Genomic DNA, 21,843 nt, shown 5'->3' with positions numbered 1-21,843 from the left:
TATTTTTCTTATACTTGAAATTCAACAATTCAGAGTGCATGATTGCAAATGAATTTGCTCATTGACTGATTGCCACTTTTCTGGCTTTCTCAGCTGAACATAATTAAATTTCAAACATATATTACAAGAAATATTGCGCGCATGTACAGTGACTAACATCTGTAGAGGCCATCACTTGCACAGCAGTTACAATTTCAGTAAGCATTCAATCAAAGTTCAAGTCATCAGTAAACATGTGAACTGTTTATCGACACAGACATTTGTGCCGCATTGAAAGTAGCAAGGGAGAGAAATAAATAAAAAGACTGAGTGTGGTGGTGGAATGGTGGAATGACGGCTGTGTAGTGCTGAAATGGGAGCAGGGAGGGGCTGGGTGGATGAGGACAGTGACCAATGAAGGTTGAGACCAGGAGGGTTACAGGGGTTACGAGAACGTTGGATATATTGCAGGGAAAGTTCCCACCTCCGCAATTCAGAAAAGCTGGTGTTGGTGGGAAAGATCCATATGGCACAGGCTGTAAAGCAGTCATTGAAATGAAGAATATCATGTTTGGCAGCATGTTCAGCAACAGGGTGTTCCACTTGTTTCTCAGCCACAGTTTATTGCTTGTTGGTTGTCATGCCTACATACAATGCAGCACATTGGTTGCAGCTTAGCTTGTAGACTACATGACTGGTTTCACAGGTAGCCCTGCCTTTGGTGGGATAGGTGATGTTAGTGACCGGACTGGAGTAGGTATGGGTTGGAGGATGTATGGGACAGGTCTTCCGTCTAGGTCTATAACAGGGGTATGAGCCATGAAGTAAGGGATTGGGATCAGGGGTTATGTAAGGATGGACGATTATATTGCTGTCGGAGGGGTAGGAAGGATCGTGGGCAGGACATTTCTCATTTTGGGGCACAACGAGAGGTAATCGAAACCCTGGCAGAGAATGTAATTCAGTTGTTCGAGTCCTAGGTGGTACTGAATTACGAGGGGAATGCTCCTCTGTAGTCAGATGGTGGGACATGGGGAGGTGGTGGGAGACTGGAAAGATAAGGCATGGGAGATTTGTTTTTGTACAAGGTCAAGAGGATAATTACAGTCAGTGAAGGCTTCAGTGAGACCCTTGGTATATTTTGAGGGGGGACTGCTCATCACTGCAGATGTGATGACCATAGGTGGCTTGACTGTAAGGAAGGGATTTCTTGGTATGGAATGGGTGGCAGCTGTCTAAGTGGAGGTATTGCTGGTGGTTAGCAAGTTTGATATGGACAGAGGTACTGATGTAGCCATCTTCAAGGTGGAGACCAACATCTAGGAAGGTGGCTTGCAGGAATGAGTAGGACCAGGTGAAGCAAATGGGGGAGAAATTATTGAGGTTCTGGAGGAATGTGGATAGGAGTCCTCAACTTCAATCCAGATAGCAAAGATGTCATCATTGAATATAAACCAGGTGAGGGGTTTAGGATTCTGAGTTTTTAGGAAGGATTCCTCTAGATGGCACATGAATAGATTGGTATAGGATGGTGCCGTGTGGGCGCCAATACCCTGGATCTACATCTACATCCATACTCCGCAAGCCACCTGACGGTGTGTGGCGAAGGGTACCTTGAGTACCTCTATCGGTTCTCCCCTCTATTCCAGTCTCGTATTGTTCGTGGAAAGGAGGATTGTTGGTATGCTTCTGTGTGGGCTCTAATCTCTCTGATTTTATCCTCATGGTCACTTCGCGAGATATACGTAGGAGGAAGCAATATACTGCTTGACTCTTCGGTGAAGGTATATTCTCGAAACTTCAACAAAAGCCCGTACCGAGCTACTGAGCGTCTCTCCTGCAGAGTCTTCCACTGGAGTTTATCTATCATCTCCGTAACACTTTCGCGATTACTAAATGATCCTGTAAGGAAGCGCGCTGCTCTCCATTGGATCTTCTCTCTCTCTTCTATCAACCGTATCTGGTACGGATCCCACACTGCTGAGCAGTATTCAAGCAGTGGGCGAACAGGCGCACTGTAGCCTACTTCCTTTGTTTTCGGATTGCATTTCCTTAGGATTCTTTCAATGAATCTCAGTCTGGCATCTGCTTTACCAACAATCAACTTTATATGATCATTCCATTTTAAATCACTCCTAATGCGTACTCCCAGATAATTTATGGAATTAACTGCTTCCAGTTGCTGACCTGCTATATTGTAGCTAAATGATAAGGGATCTTTCTTTCTATGTATTCGCAGCACATTACACTTGTCTACATTGAGATTCAATTGCCATTCCCTGCACCATGCGTCAATTCACTACAATTTTCCAATGTTACAACCTCTCGATATATCACAGCATCATCCGCAAAAAGCCTCAGTGAACTTCCGATGTCATCCACAAGGTCACTTATGTATATTGTGAATAGCAACGGTCCTACAACACTCCCCTGCGGCACACCTGAAGTCACTCTTACTTCAGAAGACTTCTCTCCATTGAGAATGACGTGCTGCGTTCTGTTATCTAGGAACTCTTCAATCCAATCGCACAATTGGTCTGATAGTCCATATGCTCTTACTTTGTTCATTAAACGACTGTGGGGAACTGTATCAAATGCCTTGTGGAAGTCAAGAAACACGGCATCTACCTGTGAACCCGTGTCTATGGCCCTCTGAGTCTCGTGGACGAATAGCGCGAGCTGGGTTTCACACGACCGTCTTTTTCTAAACCCATGCTGATTCCTACAGAGTAGATTTCTAGACTCCAGAAAAGTCATTATACTCGAACATAATACGTGTTCCAGAATTCTACAACTGATCGACGTTAGAGATATAGGTCTATAGTTCTGCACATCTGTTCGACGTCCCTTCTTGAAAACGGGGATGACCTGTGCCCTTTTCCAATCCTTTGGAACGCTACGCTCTTCTAGAGACCTACGGTACTCCGCTGCACGAAGGGGGGCAAGTTTGTAAGTAATACCTTCAAAGGAAAGTAATTGTGGGTGAGGACATAGTTGGTCATGGTGACTAGGAAGGAGGTTGTTGATTTGGAATCTTCCAGGCATTGGGAAAGGTAGTGTTCAATAGCACAGAGGCCATGGGCATTAGGAATGTTAGTGTACAGGGAGGTGGCATCAATAGTGAAGAGCAGGGCACCGTGTGGTAAAGGGACAGGAACTGTGGAGAGTCGGTGGAGGAAATGGTTGGTATATTTTATATAGGAGGGTAGGTTCCAGGTAATAGGTTGAAGGTGTTGGTCTACGAGAGCAGAGATTCTATCAGTGGTGCCACCATATCCAGCCACAATGGGGTGTCCTGGGTGGTCAGGTTTATGGACTTTAGGAAGTATGTAGAAGGTACGAGTGTGGGGAGTGGTAGGAATGAGTAGAGAGATGGGCTCCGGGGTGAGGGTCTGGGATGAGCCTAAGGATTTGAGTAGTGACTGGAGATCCTGCTGGATTACTGGAATGGGGTCACTGTGGCAATGTTTGTAGGTGGAAGTATCTGACGGCTGGCTTGTCCTTCTGCCAGGTAATCCTTGTGGGTCCGAACAACAGTGGTGGAGCCTTTGTCCACATGTAGGATTATAAGTTCAGGATCAGTTTTAGATGGTGGACTGCACTTATTATTGTTAATGTAAGGTTGGTCTGCATGTTGAGGGATTTGGGGAATGATGGTGAAGCAAGGTTTGAAGTTAAGAAATTCTGGAAAGTTAACAGGTGGTTGTTTGTAGGCAGAGGGGATGGATCACGGTTGGATGGAAGAGTGAACTGAGTTAGGCAAGCCTCAATATTGGTCTTTCATTGAGTCTGATTGGGTGGCAAAACAGTGTTTCCACAGTAGAGACCTGGGGAAGGAGAGAAGGTCTTCAACAAGCCCTGCATGATTGAATTTGGGAGTGGGGCAAAAGATGAGGCCTTTGGATAGGACTGATATTTCTGTGGGGCCAAGACTTCTAGAGGAAAGGTTCATTACTGTGTTGTGGGTCTGTTTAGGTACTGGATTCTGTGTGATGGTGAAGAGGGAGTTTTGGAGAATGGGGTAATTGTAGTAGGCCTGCAAGACAGGGTTTGTCAGCCATGAGGGGGCGTGGGGGAGGTTTGGAAGTTGTTTTAGGGGTGGCGGACAGTGATACTCCAAGATGGGAGCAGGATGGAGAGCTTTTTGATGTGGTGTTGTGCATGTTGCTCAAGTTCCAGCAGGGCAAAAGTTTCAATGTATGTTACAGGTTCCAGTAATTTGGGACCATGACCGACTATATCTTCACCCACAATTACTTCTCCTTTGAAGGCATAACTTACAATCAGATCCAGGGTACAGCTATTGGCACCCACATGGCACTATCCTATGCCAACCTATTCATGGGCCATCTAGAGGAATCCTTCCTAAAAACTCAGAATCCTAAACCCCTCACCTGGTTTAGATTCAATGATGACATCTTTGCTATCTGGATCGAAGGTGAGGACACCCTATCCACATTCCTCCAGCCAGAACCTCAATAATTTCTCCCCCATTTGCTTCACCTGGTCCTACTCATCCCTACAAGCCACCTTCCTAGATGTTGGCCTTTACCTTGAAGATGGCTACATCAGTACCTCCGTCCATATCAAACTTGATAACCACCAGCAATACCTCCACTTAGACAGCTGCCACCCATTCCATACCAAGAAGTCCCTTCCTTACAGTCAAGCCACCTATGGTCATCACATCTGCAGTGATGAGCAGTCCCCCTCAAAATATACCAAGGGTCTCACTGAAGCCTTCACTGACTGTAATTATCCTCTTGACCTTGTACAAAAACAAATCTCCCATGCCTTATCTTTCCAATCTCCCACCACCTCCCCATGTCCCACCATCTGGTTACAGAGGAACATTCCCCTCGTAATTCAGTACCACCCAGGACTCGAACAACTGAATTACATTCTCTGCCAGAGTTTAGATTATCTCTCTCGTCGTGCCCCAAAATGAGAAATGTCCTGCCCACAATCCTTTCCACCCCTCCCACAGCAATATACTCATCCATCCTTACATAGCCCCTGCTCCCAATCCCTTACCTCATGGCTCATACCCCTGTAATAGACCCAGATGGAAAACCTGTCCCATACATCCTCCCACTGCCACCTACTCCAGTCTGGTCACTAATATCACCTATCCCATGAAAGGCAGGGCCACCAGTGAAACCAGTCATGTGGTGTACAAGCTTAGCTGCAACCAATGTGCTGCATTCTATGTAGGCGTGACAACCAACAAACTGTCTGTCCACATGTATGGTCACCGACAAAGTGTGGCCAAGAAACAAGTGGACCACCCTGTTGCTGAACATGCTGCCAAACATGATATCCTTCATTTCAATAACTGCTTCACATCCTGTGTCATATGGATCCTTCCCACAATCAGCTCTTCTGAACTGCACAGGTGGGAACTTTCCCTGTAATAAATCCTATGTTCCCAAAACCCCCCTGGCCTCAACCTTGTCATTCACTGTCCTCACCCATCCCGCTCCTTCCCTGTTTCCATTCCAGCACTACACAAATTGCATGTTGCATCGTATCTGACTTTCTGTTAAACAGCAGCAGCAAATAAAAAAAAAAAAAAAAAAATTAAAAAAGTATATGTGGAAAAGCTGCTGACACAAAGAGAGGAAAAGAAAAGTTCAATTGTGAGACAGTTAGGGATTTTTATTTAATATTTGAGTTATGATCAGTGTAATATTGAAAATATTTAGTCTGCAACAAATAGCTCTGTGCCATGCTGTTGCAAACTATACGCATTCATAGCTGCAGCCATGAAGTATAGTTACAAATTATTGTTGCAAGGATCCATTACCATATTTATGAAACATGAAAATCCTTTATGCCAAAGAATTTGTACTTGCCTATTTCTTACAGATTTATGTATGTACTTAATGCAGTCTTTGGACTGCATATTTTCCATCTCATATTCAGTCGAGCATAACTGTGGTCCTATATTCCATGATATTTATAGTGTTCTCCCCACACATCCTCCCCGTGTGTAGTAGTCTTAATACTATCCACAGACAGTACAAAAGATCACCACTTTTCTCAGTTGTGAGCTATTGAAATAACTCTTATGGACAAGGTTTTATGTTGAAAAAGCTGAGATTGACATTTATGAGATTCTTCTGAACTGTTTATTAAATTAGCCTCATTTATTCACTTCCCTTGATATTGACACTGCTTGTAGTATTTTGACATATTTCATATTACTTTAAAATATGTGCTATACTGGTAAAATACCCTCAGACTTCAAGCAGAATATGATAATATTAACATCAAGACAGACAGGTACCAACTAGTGTATTACTAAACCATCATTTTAGTGAGTCATAGTTGGAAAATGATAACAGGAATTATCTACAAAAAGATAGCATGGCTTGTAGAAGCCATCCTGGATAAGGTAAGTTTAGATTTTAGAGATATATAAGAAGATGAGACACTCTACTGATCATATGATTTATTTTAAAAAATAGGTTGAAGAAAGCCACATTACAGTATTTTAGATTTAGAAAAAGTTTTAATGAATATTGACTGGAATACACTGTTTGGAATTGTGAAGTTATCCGGGATTTTTTTTTTTAAAAAAAAGGTTGACATAAAAGATTATCTACAACTTATGCAGAAACCAGAATACATTCCATCAAACCAGTCCTCTGATTGATAACAACAACAACAATAATCAATGCAATTTTCTTTATGTTGATCTACGAGAGATAAATTATGATGTATTTATGAAATTAAATTTGATTTCAATTGTTTCAGGCAATATCGTGCCCAATCCCTGGATGAAGTGAAGCCATCAGTTCATCAGTTGACAAAGGTGATCAACATATTACTTTTGTACTGCTTGCAATACGTCATAGTCCAAAAATGACACAATTTTGTACCATGAGAGTATGTCAGACAAGCGATTAGATCTTAAATGCCCAATATTGTGCCAGTGATTGGCAGTACAAAATCTGCTTTTTTTTAAGTTTTCATCAATTTGTGTTCTCACTATTCAGTTACACTATAACTTGCACGTTTATTAACACATACATGAAAACCTAATTGGTGTTGGTTCAGTGCCTTATTAATATAATTTTATGGAACCTAGATAGATTATATAATGGTAAGACAGAGATTTAGGAACCAGGTTTTAAATTGTAAGACATTTCCAGGGGCAGATGTGGACTCTGACCACAATCTATTGGTTATGACCTGTAGATTAAAACTGAAGAAACTGCAAAAAGGTGGGAATTTAAGGAGATGGGACCTGGATAAACTAAAAGAACCAGAGGTTGTACAGAGATTCAGGGAGAGCATAAGGGAGCAATTGACAGGAATGGGGGAAATAAATACAGTAGAAGAAGAATGGGTAGCTTTGAGGGATGAAGTAGTGAAGGCAGCAGAGGATCAAGTAGGTAAAAAGACGAGGGCTAGTAGAAATCCTTGGGTAACAGAAGAAATATTGAATTTAATTGATGAAAGGAGAAAATATAAAAATGCAGTAAGTGAAACAGGCAAAAAGGAATACAAACGTCTCAAAAATGAGATCGACAGGAAGTGCAAAATGGCTAAGCAGGGATGGCTAGAGGACAAATGTAAGGATGTAGAGGCCTATCTCACTAGGGGTAAGATAGATACCGTCTACAGGAAAATTAAAGAGACCTTCGGAGATAAGAGAACGACTTGTATGAATATCAAGAGATCAGATGGAAACCCAGTGCTAAGCAAAGAAGGGAAAGCAGAAAGGTGGAAGGAGTATATAGAGGGTCTATACAAGGGCGATGTACTTGAGGACAATATTATGGAAATGGAAGAGGATGTAGATGAAGATGAAATGGGAGATACGATACTGCGTGAAGAGTTTGACAGAGCACTGAAAGACCTGAGTCGAAACAAGGCCCCCGGAGTAGACAATATTCCATTGGAACTACTGACGGCCGTGGGAGAGCCAGTCCTGACAAAACTCTACCATCTGGTGAGCAAGATGTATGAAACAGGCGAAATACCCTCAGACTTCAAGAAGAATATAATACTTCCAATCCCAAAGAAAGCAGGTGTTGACAGATGTGAAAATTACCGAACTATCAGCTTAATAAGTCACAGCTGCAAAATACTAACACGAATTCTTTACAGACGAATGGAAAAACTAGTAGAAGCCAACCTCGGGGAAGATCAGTTTGGATTCCGTAGAAACACTGGAACACGTGAGGCAATACTGACCTTACGACTTATCTTAGAAGAAAGATTAAGGAAAGGCAAACCTACGTTTCTAGCATTTGTAGACTTAGAGAAAGCTTTTGACAATGTTGACTGGAATACTCTGTTTCAAATTCTAAAGGTGGCAGGGGTAAAATACAGGGAGCGAAAGGCTATTTACAATTTGTACAGAAACCAGATGGCAGTTATAAGAGTCGAGGGACATGAAAGGGAAGCAGTGGTTGGGAAGGGAGTAAGACAGGGTTGTAGCCTCTCCCCGATGTTGTTCAATCTGTATATTGAGCAAGCAGTAAAGGAAACAAAAGAAAAATTCGGAGTGGGTATTAAAATTCATGGAGAAGAAATAAAAATGTTGAGGTTCGCCGATGACATTGTAATTCTGTCAGAGACAGCAAAGGAGTTGGAAGAGCAGTTGAATGGAATGGATAGTGTCTTGAAAGGAGGATATAAGATGAACATCAATAAAAGCAAAACAAGGATAGTGGAATGTAGTCGAATTAAGTCGGGTGATGCTGAGGGAATTAGATTAGGAAATCAGGCACTTAAAGTAGTAAAGGAGTTTTGCTATTTGGGGAGCAAAATAACTGATGATGGTCGAAGTAGAGAGTATATAAAATGTAGGCTGGCAATGGCAAGGAAAGCGTTTCTGAAGAAGAGAAATTTGTCAACATCCAGTATTGATTTAAGTGTCAGGAAGTCATTTCTGAAAGTATTCGTATGGAGTGTAGCCATGTATGGAAGTGAAACATGGACGATAAATAGTTTGGACAAGAAGAGAATAGAAGCTTTCGAAATGTGGTGCTACAGAAAAATGCTGAAGATTAGATGGGTAGATCACATAACTAATGAGGAAGTATTGAATAGGATTGGGGAGAAGAGAAGTTTGTGGCACAACTTGACCAGAAGAAGGGATCGGTTGGTAGGACATGTTCTGAGGCATCAAGGGATCACCAATTTAGTATTGGAGGGCAGCGTGGAGGGTAAAAATCGTAGGGGGAGACCAAGAGATGAATAAACTAAGCAGATTCAGAAGGATGTAGATTGCAGTAGGTACTGGGAGATGAAAAAGCTTGCACAGGATAGAGTAGCATGGAGAGCTGCATCAAACCAGTCTCAGGACTGAAGACCACAACAACAACATGGAACCTAAATCTCAAAAGACAATCTAAGATTAACATTTCCTTAAATACGTTATGATGTCTGAGAGTCAGATAACATTCTGAGTCAATATCTATGTTTTACTCTGTTTCTAAGATATCGTAGAGCCTCATCTTTAGCCTATATGGTTCTTAATACATGGAAGACTTGGAAAGGAATACATAACAGAGGAAAAGACTTTGTTAGTTTCCCTAATTTGTCTTCTGTCTCCGAACAGAGAGAAGAATGGATGTGAAAAATCAAAACTTCACAATATATTAAACAAGTAAATTCTAACTGTTTCATGGACATAGGAATATTGGACAAGATAGAAATTTGAACATCTGGGAAGGGAAAACTAGGTATGCAGTGGGTGCCAAGCAGATGTTGTAGAACAATTTTCCACCTTCAGAGTTATGAGCTACTGATGCTAAGTAAACAGGTCCCCAATTACAGCAGAAGCTGATGTACAGATACATGCTAAAGGGTAATATGTGTTACAACAGTTAAATATTGTGTGCCTTTTTTCCATTTATTCCTGCTGAGAGCTTCCTATAGTCATTCTGAAATAGAAAGCTACACTGTAGTTGCACATAAGATAATATGTAACACAGATAAACTTATAAGGATTCTCTCTTTGAAGTAGATTTTACTAGTGATAAATCTGGAGAAGACAATTATCATTGTGTACATAAGACAAGCCTAATGGGAGCAGATACAAGAATATAAATTTTATGACAGCAATTCAGTTTGAGAAAGTGCATATCAGATATAGATCAAGAATGAGAACTCAAGAGTGATCAGCATTTAACCCAACAGCATCCCAAAATGCACTTTATAGTGTAAATTGAAAAGTTCAGTTCGTTACCTTTACTGCAGTCTATTGGACATGTGATGGGAAACTTGGACGTGGTGTTTCCAGGAAGCCAACAAACACAGACATATATTTTAATGCCAAATCCCATCATGATCAAAAAGCAAAACAACCCTGGGAGTTATACACTAACCACGAGAGCACATCAAGTCAGACATATTGCCATCCTCGCAGCCAAACTTTGCAAGCTACGAACCATTTTCAGGGCAAGTGGATAAAGTGTGGGTACCACAAAGAAAGCTGTGGGGGCAAGGGACAAGATCTAAATCAAAGGTCAACTGCATTTAAACAGCCTAGGCAGCCACTTATTGTTATGAGAAAAATCAGGGAGGTTTTTGAGACAGCAAAGCAACCAACTGACATGAATTACTTGGAGGGCTACAGGGTCTTGCCATCTTTGTTGCAGTTATTACAGATCAACAAGCCTACTATGCTTGTTGAGCTGCCTCACTGTGCACTATAAACATCAGTGTGGAGCCAACAGCATGTATCACCAAGTGCAGCACTGCATCACAATGGCAGCTTCTACTAGATTCACCAATGAAAATCAATAGCAATTAACACTGAATATTCCTAGCCATAAGCATTTGATGTCCCTACCAGTGATCCTTTCATCCGATCAACACATAGTATGCCAGGATGGTCAGTCATTTTTGACTGGATGAATAGAGACCCAGTAGTACAAAGGGCAACTAAAATGTATAGGAAGATTTACGTGTTTATTAAACTAGATAACAAAGAAATAATGTTCTATTTCAAAGAGGATTGAAATGTATTGTTCTGCACAGGGGCATGTAGAGGAAATGTAGCACAAGTGTAAAATATTTGACCAAGCACTGGATAGATGTGGACCTAGCAGAACACTTCCTTAAGGGAGGAGCCCTCCATTTTATATGTTTTCTGTAAAGAAACTTCTAAAGAAACAGTGGCCACTATATATAAGGTGTAAAACACAGAATAGGGTGTAGACTAAAGGAAAGACATTTTCCTACAAAAATGACAGTACATGACGCTTTTGATGACTACTTTAGCAGAACCTTACTGAAAACCATGCAATACTCTGGTCATCTGAGGCTGTCAGAGGCACCAATGTTAATGTCCACATACTCATATAATACACAGGAACTGAAACTGAGGGGAGAAAACCAGAAACAGAAATGCTGAACTCTGTTTTCAAATGTTCATGTACAAACAGTAATTCTCACACCCATATAAAAATGAATGATAACAGATGTTTATGTCACTGGCATTGAGAACCATCTGCTGTCACTGAAAGTGAATTCCTGTCAGACTAAGAATTTGCAACTGAGTTAGTTCTCTTTTAATCATAATGTTATGTGTATCACTCGAACAAGAAATTGTGCCCAGCAACAAGGGGATTATCGGTCCACAAGAAGTGTAGCAGAAGTGATCCACAAAAACGTAATAGCCAAACCCATTGACTATACACCTGTTGTAGACTTTTAGAACATACTGTGAGCTCAAACAATGAGGTATCTCTAAGACAGTTACTACCTCCATGCCAACAAATGTGGATTCCAAAAACATCAGTCATCTTGTACTTTCCTCTTATGAATCAAGACCATCAGGTAGATGCACTATTTCTTGACTCATTTCCATATCAGTGATTATTAACAAAAGTATGGTTGTAGGGGGTGTCAAGCAAAATTTGTGATTGGTTTGAGGAGATCTTGTTATGCAGTATGCAGCATGTTATCTTGGACCGAGAGTCATCAACAGACATAGAAGAAACTTCATGTGTTCTGAAGGTAGTGTGCTGGGCTGTTGGTTTTCTTGTTGTATGTTAATGACCTGGCAGATAATATTAATGCTTTCCACTCCAATGGAGAGTGGTACTCGACATTGTGAATTTTGCTTTCCACTCTAATGCTAAGTCTCATTCATATGATTTTTCGTTGTCCCCACGTACTCCATTTTCAAAACTGACTGTGCTTGGCATCAATGCTGCACAGTACTATTGTCTAGGGAATCCTATATTAACTATGTGTTGAACTGCAGAAGTTGTGTTGAGAGAAAGATTGTAATTATAATGTACAAGTTAGTAGGTCAATATGGCTAGTTCTTCATGCATAATACTTTCTGAGGAAGAGTTTATAGAGCTTTTAGAGGATTGTTAGAGGACTGTCTAAGCAAAACTGAGAGTGAAAATGATTTTGATGATGAAAGTGATTCAGTTGAAAACAATTTGAGTGAAATGACAATGGAAACAGTCCACCCTAAAACACTTTAAAAAACACACAATTAAAAATTTTGTATTTAATGCTTATGTAACTATACTTGAAGAAAAGCCCACTTTTTGTTGTAATATATAACCTAATTGTTGGTCAGTGGCCTTACTGTGTCCTGCCCAGGCAATATATAGATGTTTAATAACCATGCATATAATCAATAGCAGGTTATCTGTTACCTCAGTCGGAATTACTCTCATCTCAATTCCAAAAATCTGTGTGCCTATGAGATTTCCATAACAATCACTCTCAGTTACCTAAAAAAATTAAATATCTTTGTGTCAGACTTTTTTGTGTAATTTTTCTTGCTTCCATATTGTTGTAAAATCCGCATAATAATGTTTTATGAGGTACTTTCATGTTTCATTTATTCTTTAAGTAATTTTATGAACAAATTAAGAGGTTCATAATTGGGGATGTGCCAGTATTATAAGATTGTGTAATTCAGCCCATAAAAGTTTGATAAATAAGAAAAGTTTCAGCACATTATTTGTTTTTATATTGCATGCACTTGGACTGAGCAAGAGGGTGCAGTACCAAGCACACCTTTAGGAGGATGGCTGTTCACATCCCTGGTAGCCAAATCACAAATTATGGGTTTCTTTGAAAAGAGATGAAAACTGTGTTTCATCTCTAATGACCTGAGTGTCAATGGAACATTAAATCCTAACCTTTCTCCATATTTTATGCACTCCAAAGCCTTGTTATATGCCCTCCAAAGCCTTTTATAAATATTTCATTGAGCATTGTGGGTGCTCCGCTTTTGATGTTACAGTACAAGGAGGATATTCCTTTCATTATACTGATGTCTCATCACACTCATTTGACAGTCTCAGTATGGATATCTAATGTCTCATTTATTTTATTCAGAAATCAGGTTTCCACTGTGAGTATTACACCATGAAGGTCAGATAAATGTTGGGATCACATTTCTAATCACAACAAAAATGCTACAAATATCCCTCAAAGTTTTCACAAAATAATACAGATCTCTCTGAGCAATCTCCTTTAAGTTGTGTGTAGCAGCATACCATTTCTAAGTAAGGTTAAAAAAACTGTGTAATATGGGGTAACTCTTCCAACTCTCAAAGGATATTTTTGGTTCAGAAATGGGCAGTTCGGGCTATAAGTGGTGTAAGTTCGTGAACCTCTTGTCAACTCCTGTTCATTGGTCTGGGTATTCTGGCATTGGCCACTCAATATATACAGGGTGTTACAGAAAGGTACGGCCAAACTTTCAGGAAACATTCCTCACACACAAATAAAGAAAAGATGTTATATGGACATGTGTCCGGAAACGCTTAATTTCCATGTTAGAGCTCATTTTAGTTTTGTCAGTATGTACTGTACTTCCTCGATTCACAGCCAGTTGGCCCAATTGAAGGAAGGTAATGTTGACTTCTGTGCCTGTGTTGACATGCGACTCATTGCTCTACAGTACTAGCATCAAGCACATCAGTACGTAGCATCAACAGGTTAGTGTTCATCACGAATGTGGTTTTGCAGTCAGTGCAATGTTTCCAAATGCGGAGTTGGCAGATGCCCATTTGATGTATGGATTAGCACGGGGCAATAGCCGTGGCGTGATTTCCAGAACGAAGGTGCCCCGACAGGAAGACGTTCGAAGCAATTGATCGGCGTCTTAGGGAGCACGGAACATTCCATCCTATGACTCGCGACTGGGGAAGACCTAGAACGACAAGGACACCTGCAATGGACGAGGCAATTCTTCGTGCAGTTGATAATAACGCTAATGTCAGCGTCAGAGAAGTTGCTGCTGTCCAAGGTAACATTGACCACGTCACTGTGTGGAGAGTGCTACGGGAGAACCAGTTGTTTCCGTACCATGTACAGCGTGTGCAGGCACTATCAGCAGCTGATTGGCCTCCACGGGTACACTTCTGCGAATGGTTCATCCAACAATGTGTCAATCCTCATTTCAGTGCAAATGTTCTCTTTACGGATGAGGCTTCATTCCAACGTGATCAAATTGTAAATTTTCACAATCAACATGTGTGGGCTAACAAGAATCTGCATGCTATTGTGCAATCACGTCATCAACAGAGATTTTCTGTGAACGTTTGGGCAGGCATTGTTGGTGATGTCTTGATTGGGCCCCATGTTCTTCCACCTACGCTCAATGGAGCACGCTATCATGATTTCATACGGGATACTCTACCTGTGCTGCTAGAACTTGTGCCTTTACAAGTACGACACAACATGTGGTTCATGCACGATGGAGCTCCTGCGCATTTCAGTCGAAGTGTTTGTATGCTTCTCAACAACAGATTCGGTGACCGATGGATTGGTAGAGGCGGACCAATTCCATGGCCTCCACGCTCTCCTGACCTCAACCCTCTTGACTTTCCACGCTCTCCTGACCTCAACCCTCTTGACTTTCCACGTTCTCCTGACCTCGACCCTCTTGACTTTCATTTATGGGGGCATTTGAAAGCTCTTGTCTATGCAACTCCGGTACCAAATGTAGAGACTCTTCGTGCTCGTATTGTGGACGGCTGTGATACAATACGCCATTCTCCAGGGCTGCATCAACGCATCAGGGATTCCATGCGACGGAGGGTGGATGCATGTATCCTCACTAACGGAGGACATTTTGAACAAAGTGTTTGAAGTCACACTGGTACTTTCTGTTGCTGTGTGTTTCCATTCCATGATTAATGTGATTTGAAGAGAAGTAATAAAATGAGCTGTAACATGGAAAGTAAGTGTTTCCGGACACATGTCCACATAACGTATTTTCTTTCTTTGTGTGAGAGGAATGTTTCCTGAAAGTTTGGCCGTACCTTTTTGTAACACCTTGTATATTCTTTACTGTTGTTTCTTGTTAACAATATCAGCTTATTCCCAAGAATTAGCAGCTTTCACTCAGTTAATACTAGGTAGAAATCCAATCTGCATGTGGATCACACTTCATTAACTCTAATGCAAAAAGGTGTGGAGTATACTGCTGCATCCATTTTCAATAAGCTACCACAAGAACTGAAAAATCTTAAAAGTAATCCACTCATTTTCAAATTGAAACTGAAGTTTTTCCTCATGGGTCACTCCATCTATTTTGTCAAGGAGTTTCTTGAAAAATTAAGCTGATTCCCATGTTATATTGTTGATTGCGTTTACTTAAACTTAGGGCTTGACTTTTTTTGGGTTCATAAACATTTTATTTTATCTGTTACTACTTTTATGTTGTAATTTCATGTACTGACACATTCCATGACCTTGGAGATTTCCTTCTTGATTTGGCCCTATGGAACTAGACGTGTAAATAAATAAATACATGTTGAGATTGTATGTGCAGAGAGTAGCCGACATCTAACTGCCAACAATATTTTAACCTGTTGGAAGCAACTGTGTTTTCTTTCTTAGTAGTAGTGAGTAGTTTTAGTCTTCAGTATCTCTTGTAATTATCATGCAATAAATACTTTGATAATCTATGTTCCTGGCAATATGTTGTCAATGACTGTAGGTCCATCTCAAAGAGTTTCTGAGGAAACATTCCAGAGGGAAATGGATACAGTGGGTGTATAGAATCTTGTACTTTGTAAGAGGCCATAGTTCAAAATGGCAAATAAAGCAGCACGTCTTCAGTGAGACAAATAACACAGAAACTGGACAGTAACTGCTGGGGTTATGTAGTATGGTTTGATGAGTCAAGATATCACTTCATTGCAAATGATGCAAATAAAGTTCACCAATGGCTCAGTCTTCTAGCTCACCGTATAGGGCAGGTGTATTTAAGGCTGGACATGGTTCTGTGATGGTCTTTATTGTACTTGGGTCCATTCGTTCAGGTTATGTGAACTTTCACCTACATCTCCATGAATATGCTGTGGATACTCCATTATCCATGGTGACATCAGGGTCACATGCATACATAATTTTTTATGAACATTCAAGCACCCTTTTCATATCAACTGGCCATCAAGATCATCTGATCTTAATCTGATAGAACATGTCTGGTACTGTTTAGAGCAGCAGGTGAAATGTAGTAATTAACATCCTCTCAGTTTTTTTTTTTTTTTATCATCAGTCTTCTAACTGATTTTATGTATCCAACCACAAGTTCCTCCTTTGTGGTAACCTTTTTACCCCAGATTAGCACTTGTACTTGATGTCCTCAGTTTCTTGGATACTGTATATGCAAACCTCTGTCTTCTTGTACTGCTTTAATGCCCTGCATCTTTCCCAAATACTATGGAAGTTACTCCCTAATGTATTTAGCACATGTCCTATTAAAAAAAAAAAAAAAAAAAAAAACCCTCGTTGCCTGTGCTAATCTGCTCTTTATGTCCTCCTTGCTTCATCTGTAATTTGTTATTTTTCTTGCAAGACATCAGAATTTGTTTACATCATTCTCTCCTATTTGTATGTTGAATTTATTGATAATATAAAATATACAGTAATATGTATTGAACGATTATTAATTGGGATGTACTGAGTAGTATTATAATTAAAAAATGCAATAAGTAATTAGTTGGAATAATTACCCATATGATCAACAGTAGTATCAGGGAGCACACATTTCCAAATATATTGAAGAGAAGTACAGTTAAACCTGTGCATAGAAAAGGATCGAAAGAAGAGCTATCAAACTTCAGGCCCATATCACTAATACCAATTTTCAGTTAAATATTTGAACTTGTGTTGTTGACACAACTTGTTGATTATTTCACAAAGAATAATTTACTAGCAGAAACACAGCATGGCTTCAGAAAGCACCACAGTACCATTATGGCAATTACCAAATTTCTCCACAGGGTGTATGATGCCCTGGATGAGGGAATGCAGACAGCAGGGATATTTCTAGACCTTACTAAAGCATTTGGCTCAGTGAACCATGAGCTACTACTAAGTAAACTGGAAACTTACAGTATAAATGCCACATCCATACAACTACTGATCACTTATCTAACCAATCGTAAGCAGTATACAAAGCCGAGTTATGAAATTAATGGTCAGATCAAACATTTCCAATCCAGCTATGAAACAGTGAAACAAGGTGTACCTCAGAGCTCTGTATTGGGCCCTTTCCTTTTCCTGGTCTACATTAATGATTTAGAGGCACCTCTGTACTCCCAAGTAGTAAGTTATGCAGATGATAATTCACTTTTGTTCTTTTGCAAACAAACTCATGACTTGACATTGGCCGCAACTGATGGCTTAAGTCAAATAACTACTTACTTCCATGATAAAGGTCTAATAGTCAATATTAGCAAATCCCAGTTATTACCATGTAAATGTGGTAATTCATGCCAAACCTGTTTTGATAATATAAGTGGCATCAAAAAAGTAGACACTGGCAAATGTAAATTTTTGGGGATATACCTAGACGAAAATCTTAGATGGGTAGAACATATCAATGTTGTATGCAATAAAATCAGCAGTTCACTGCACTTAATTAGCAAACTATCACAATTAGTCTCTGAACAAACATTAAAAACTGCTTATTATGGGACAATATTTACACATATTAATTATGGAATAGACGTATGTGGATGTGCTGCTGATAGACACATGAACAGAATCCTAACACTGCAGAAAAGAGCAATCAGGTCCATGCGTCGACTAGGATACAGAGATTCATGTAGGGAAACCTTTGTACAACATAAATAACTAACAGTATACTCCTTGTATCTGTACAAATTAATAACATTCTTTGTGGACCGTAAAAATAATGAAGCTAAGTGCTCTGATGTGCATACCCATAACACAAGACAAAAAGATTGCTTTTTCAGAAACAGAACTAAACTAAAGACAACAGATCATAGTCCTTGGATAAATGGCCAGATATGGTTTAACAAACTGCCAAATGCTATAAGATGCCACAGAGGTAAAGTATTCAAAAGGGAATTAAAATCATTCTTAACACTCAAATGTTTGTACTCACTGAATGAATACTGATATTAAAATGTAGCTATCCTTAAATGTAGGCCTAACTTTTCTATCTATATGATGTACTATTCTGAGGTGATTGTAATATATATTATTTTTGTAACAAAATGCTGTAAATTCAGATACCTATACTATGTAACAACTGTATGTTGCATTATGAAGTACTGTACCATATATTGCCAAGAGTGTCACCCTTAAGCGACTTCTTGTAAATGTGAATCGCAAATTCCTACTGTTTGTACAAAAATTGTATAAAAATGTTATGACATTTGCAAAAGTCACCAGTTGGTGACTATATGCAAAAAAAGACAATAAATAAATGTTAAATGTATTACTGCTATTTGTTCATGGAATTTAGACTCACTCATAATAGTCTTCATAACTTATTAACCTGTGTTATTACGAGTAAGATGTTTAATATTGAAAAGCTGATCACAACTGAGTTGGATAAATATGCATAAGAGTGAAATCTACTTTAGTGGTGGTTTCTAAAATTATTTAAAGTTCATTTAGAACACCAATTAAAAATCAACTGGGCAATTGAGAAGAAGAAGTCTCGAAATCCAGCAGAAAACTTAAAGGGATTCTAGCCGTATGCAAAGTACACCAGTGGCAAGAGGCAATCAGTATCTTAACTGCGTGACAGCAATTGAATTGTTACTGATCACAGTGCCACTGAAGCAGAGTTACTGAACATGGTTTCCCAAAATTCCTTCACCAAAGAAGATGAATTAAATATTGCAGAATTTGAATCAAGAACAACTGCCAACATGAATAATTTAGACATAGCTGCCCTCAGTGTAGCGAAGCAGCTTGAATTACTTGATAAAGGCAAAGCCTCTTGTCCAGATCAGACCAGTTAGGTTCCTCTCAGAGTATTCTGATACAATAGCTCCATGCTCGGCACTCATATGCAATCGCTCAGTCATTGAAAGATCCATGTCTAAATAGTAGAAAGTTGCACAGGTCACACAAGTACTCAAGAAAGGAAATAGGAGTAACCTACCGAATTACAGACACACATTACTAATGTTGAGATGCAGTAGGATTATGGAGCAAATGCTGTGTTCAGACATTATGAATTACCTCAAAGAAAACAACTTGTTGACAAACAGCTGGCACAGATTCAGAAAATACCATTCTTTTGAAACACCACTAGCTCATTATTCTCATGAAGTAATGGGTATTATTGACAGGGTTGTCAAACTGATTCCATATTTTCAGATCTCCAGAAGGCTTTTGACACTGCTCCTAGCACACAATTTTTGCTCAAATTATGTGCCTACGAGTATCATCTCAGTTGAGTGATGAGATTTCCTGTGTGAAAGATTTGTGGTAATTGATGGAAAGTCATCGAGTAAAACAGAAATAATATCTGGCTTTCCCCAATTAAATCTTATAGGCCCTCTGCTGTGCCTGGTGTACATAAACAATTTAGAAACAATCTGACCAGCCCTCTTAGATTGTTTGAAGACGACGCTGTCATATACCATATAGTAAAGTCGTCAGATGCTGAAAACCAACTGCAAGATGAGTTAGACACAATATCTATATGATGTGAAAAGTGGCAATTGACTCTAAGTAATGAAAAGTATAAAGTCATCCGCATAAGTACTAAAGGAATCTACTAAACTTTAATTACACAATAAATCACACAAATCTAAAGGCTATACATTCAAATAAACACATAGTTATTACAATTATGAATAAATTAAATTGGAACTTTCACTTAGGTAATGTTGTGGGCCAAATGAACAAAATACTGTGATTTATTGGCAGAACACTTAGAGAACGCAACAGGTCTACTAAATAGACTGCCTACACTATGCTTGTCCTCTTTTTGGAGTACTGCTGCATGGTGCAGGGTCCACTGGCAGAGGACAGCAGAAAAGTTCAAAGAAAGGCAGCTTGTTTTATATTATTGTGAGATAGGGGAGAGAGTGCCACGGATATAATATGTGAATTAGGGGTTCCAGTCATTAAAACAAAGGCATTTTTTGTTGCTGCAGGATTTTCTTGTGAAATTTCAGTCACCAACTTCCTCCTCCAAATGCCAGAAAGTTTTAAGTATTTGTTTTTTCCTGTGTGCTGTTTGAGTGTGGAATGATAGAGAAATAGATTGAAGGTGGTTCGATGAACCCTCTACCAGGCACTTAATTGTGACTAGTAGAGTTATAGTGTAAATTTGGATGTAGATGTCGAAGAAGGTAAATAAGGCATAAAGAGCAGCACCTGTCCACAATACAGATCAGTAAACATTGAGGGCCACCTCCGTTCAGGATGGGCTGGCTGAGAGGGAGGTAGGGGTGGGTGTGGAGGGGAGTAAGTTGTTGATAGACTTCTCTGTTTCACAACAAAAGGTCCTGCACTTCCTTAAACAAGTTTCAATTCCTCATTGGCAAATTTAATTTAGCCACATTGTATGAAGGATAGCCATAAAGTTTTAGTTAATAATTATTACATAATTAATTTTTTGTTTGTTTACAGTTACATGTCTGCAGTCTTCGTAAATACTGAAATTTCAGCACCATAGCAAGTGGCTAGAGGAGCATGAGTCTATCCTATGCAAGCCTTTTCATCTCCAAATAACTACTGTAGCCTACATCCATTGGAACCTGCTTTCTGTATTCATATCTTGGTCTCCCTCTACAATTTTTACCCTCCGTACTTCCTTCCAATACTAAGTTCATGATTCTTTGACGTCACAGAATGTATCCTATGGACTAATCAAGTCAAGTTGCACCACAAATTTCTTTTCTCTTCAATTCTATTCACTACCTCATTAATAGTTACATGGTCTACCCAGCTAATGTCCAGCATTCTTCTGTAGCACTACATTTCAAAAGCTTCTATTCTCTTCCTGTCTGCACTGCTTATTGTCCACGTTTCACTTTTTTAGAAGGCCATATTCAAGAAAAATACATTTAGAAAAGATTTCCTAACACTTAAATTTATATTAGGTGTTAACAAATTCCTAGTTTTCAAAAATATGTCAATATTATGAAAAGGGTAGTTGATACAATATAGTGGAGATGCTGAGTCACGGATAGGCACAACAAGAAGATTGTCAGAAAGGAAGCTTTCAGCCAACGAGGCCTTCATCGGAAGTAGACAAAACACACGCGCGCGCACACACACACACACACACACACACACACACAAGCACAGTCTCCACCTGCTGAGGCCACGTCTCAGGAGCCACAGAGACTGTGGTCCCTGTTTGTGTGTTTCATTTGCATGTGTTTATCCTTTTCATAATATTTTCATATTCCGTCCTGTGTTTTCCATGGTGTTCTGTTTCAGAAATGCTAGCGCGCATTTTATATCCTCTCTACTTCTGCCATCATCAGTTACTTTGCTGCCCAAATAACAAAACTCATCTACTATTTTTTATGTCTCGTTTCTTAAACTAATTCCCTCAGCATCACCTGATTTAATTTGGCTATATTCCACTACCCCTGTTCTGATTTTTTTAGTTCTTCTGCATGAACT

General features: G+C 39.6%; 1 protein-coding gene across 3 annotated transcripts in view; it reads left to right on the top strand.

Moving 5' to 3' along the window:
* Positions 1–21,843, top strand: part of LOC124711260 (E3 ubiquitin-protein ligase FANCL) — a 126,351-nt gene that overhangs the window by 84,971 nt on the left and 19,537 nt on the right. For all 3 annotated transcript variants that reach the window (XM_047241236.1, XM_047241238.1, XM_047241237.1), the window contains exon 9: positions 6,739–6,796. In XM_047241236.1, coding sequence (XP_047097192.1) covers positions 6,739–6,765 — 27 coding nt within the window. In that variant the 3' untranslated portion in view covers positions 6,766–6,796. The remainder of the gene's footprint in view (positions 1–6,738; positions 6,797–21,843) is intronic.

This window comes from Schistocerca piceifrons, chromosome 8 (assembly GCF_021461385.2).
Source record: "Schistocerca piceifrons isolate TAMUIC-IGC-003096 chromosome 8, iqSchPice1.1, whole genome shotgun sequence".
NCBI classification, from domain to species: domain Eukaryota; kingdom Metazoa; phylum Arthropoda; class Insecta; order Orthoptera; family Acrididae; genus Schistocerca; species Schistocerca piceifrons.
The sequence above is the reverse complement of the archived record's forward strand: the minus strand, read 5'-3'. Positions and strand labels throughout refer to the sequence as shown.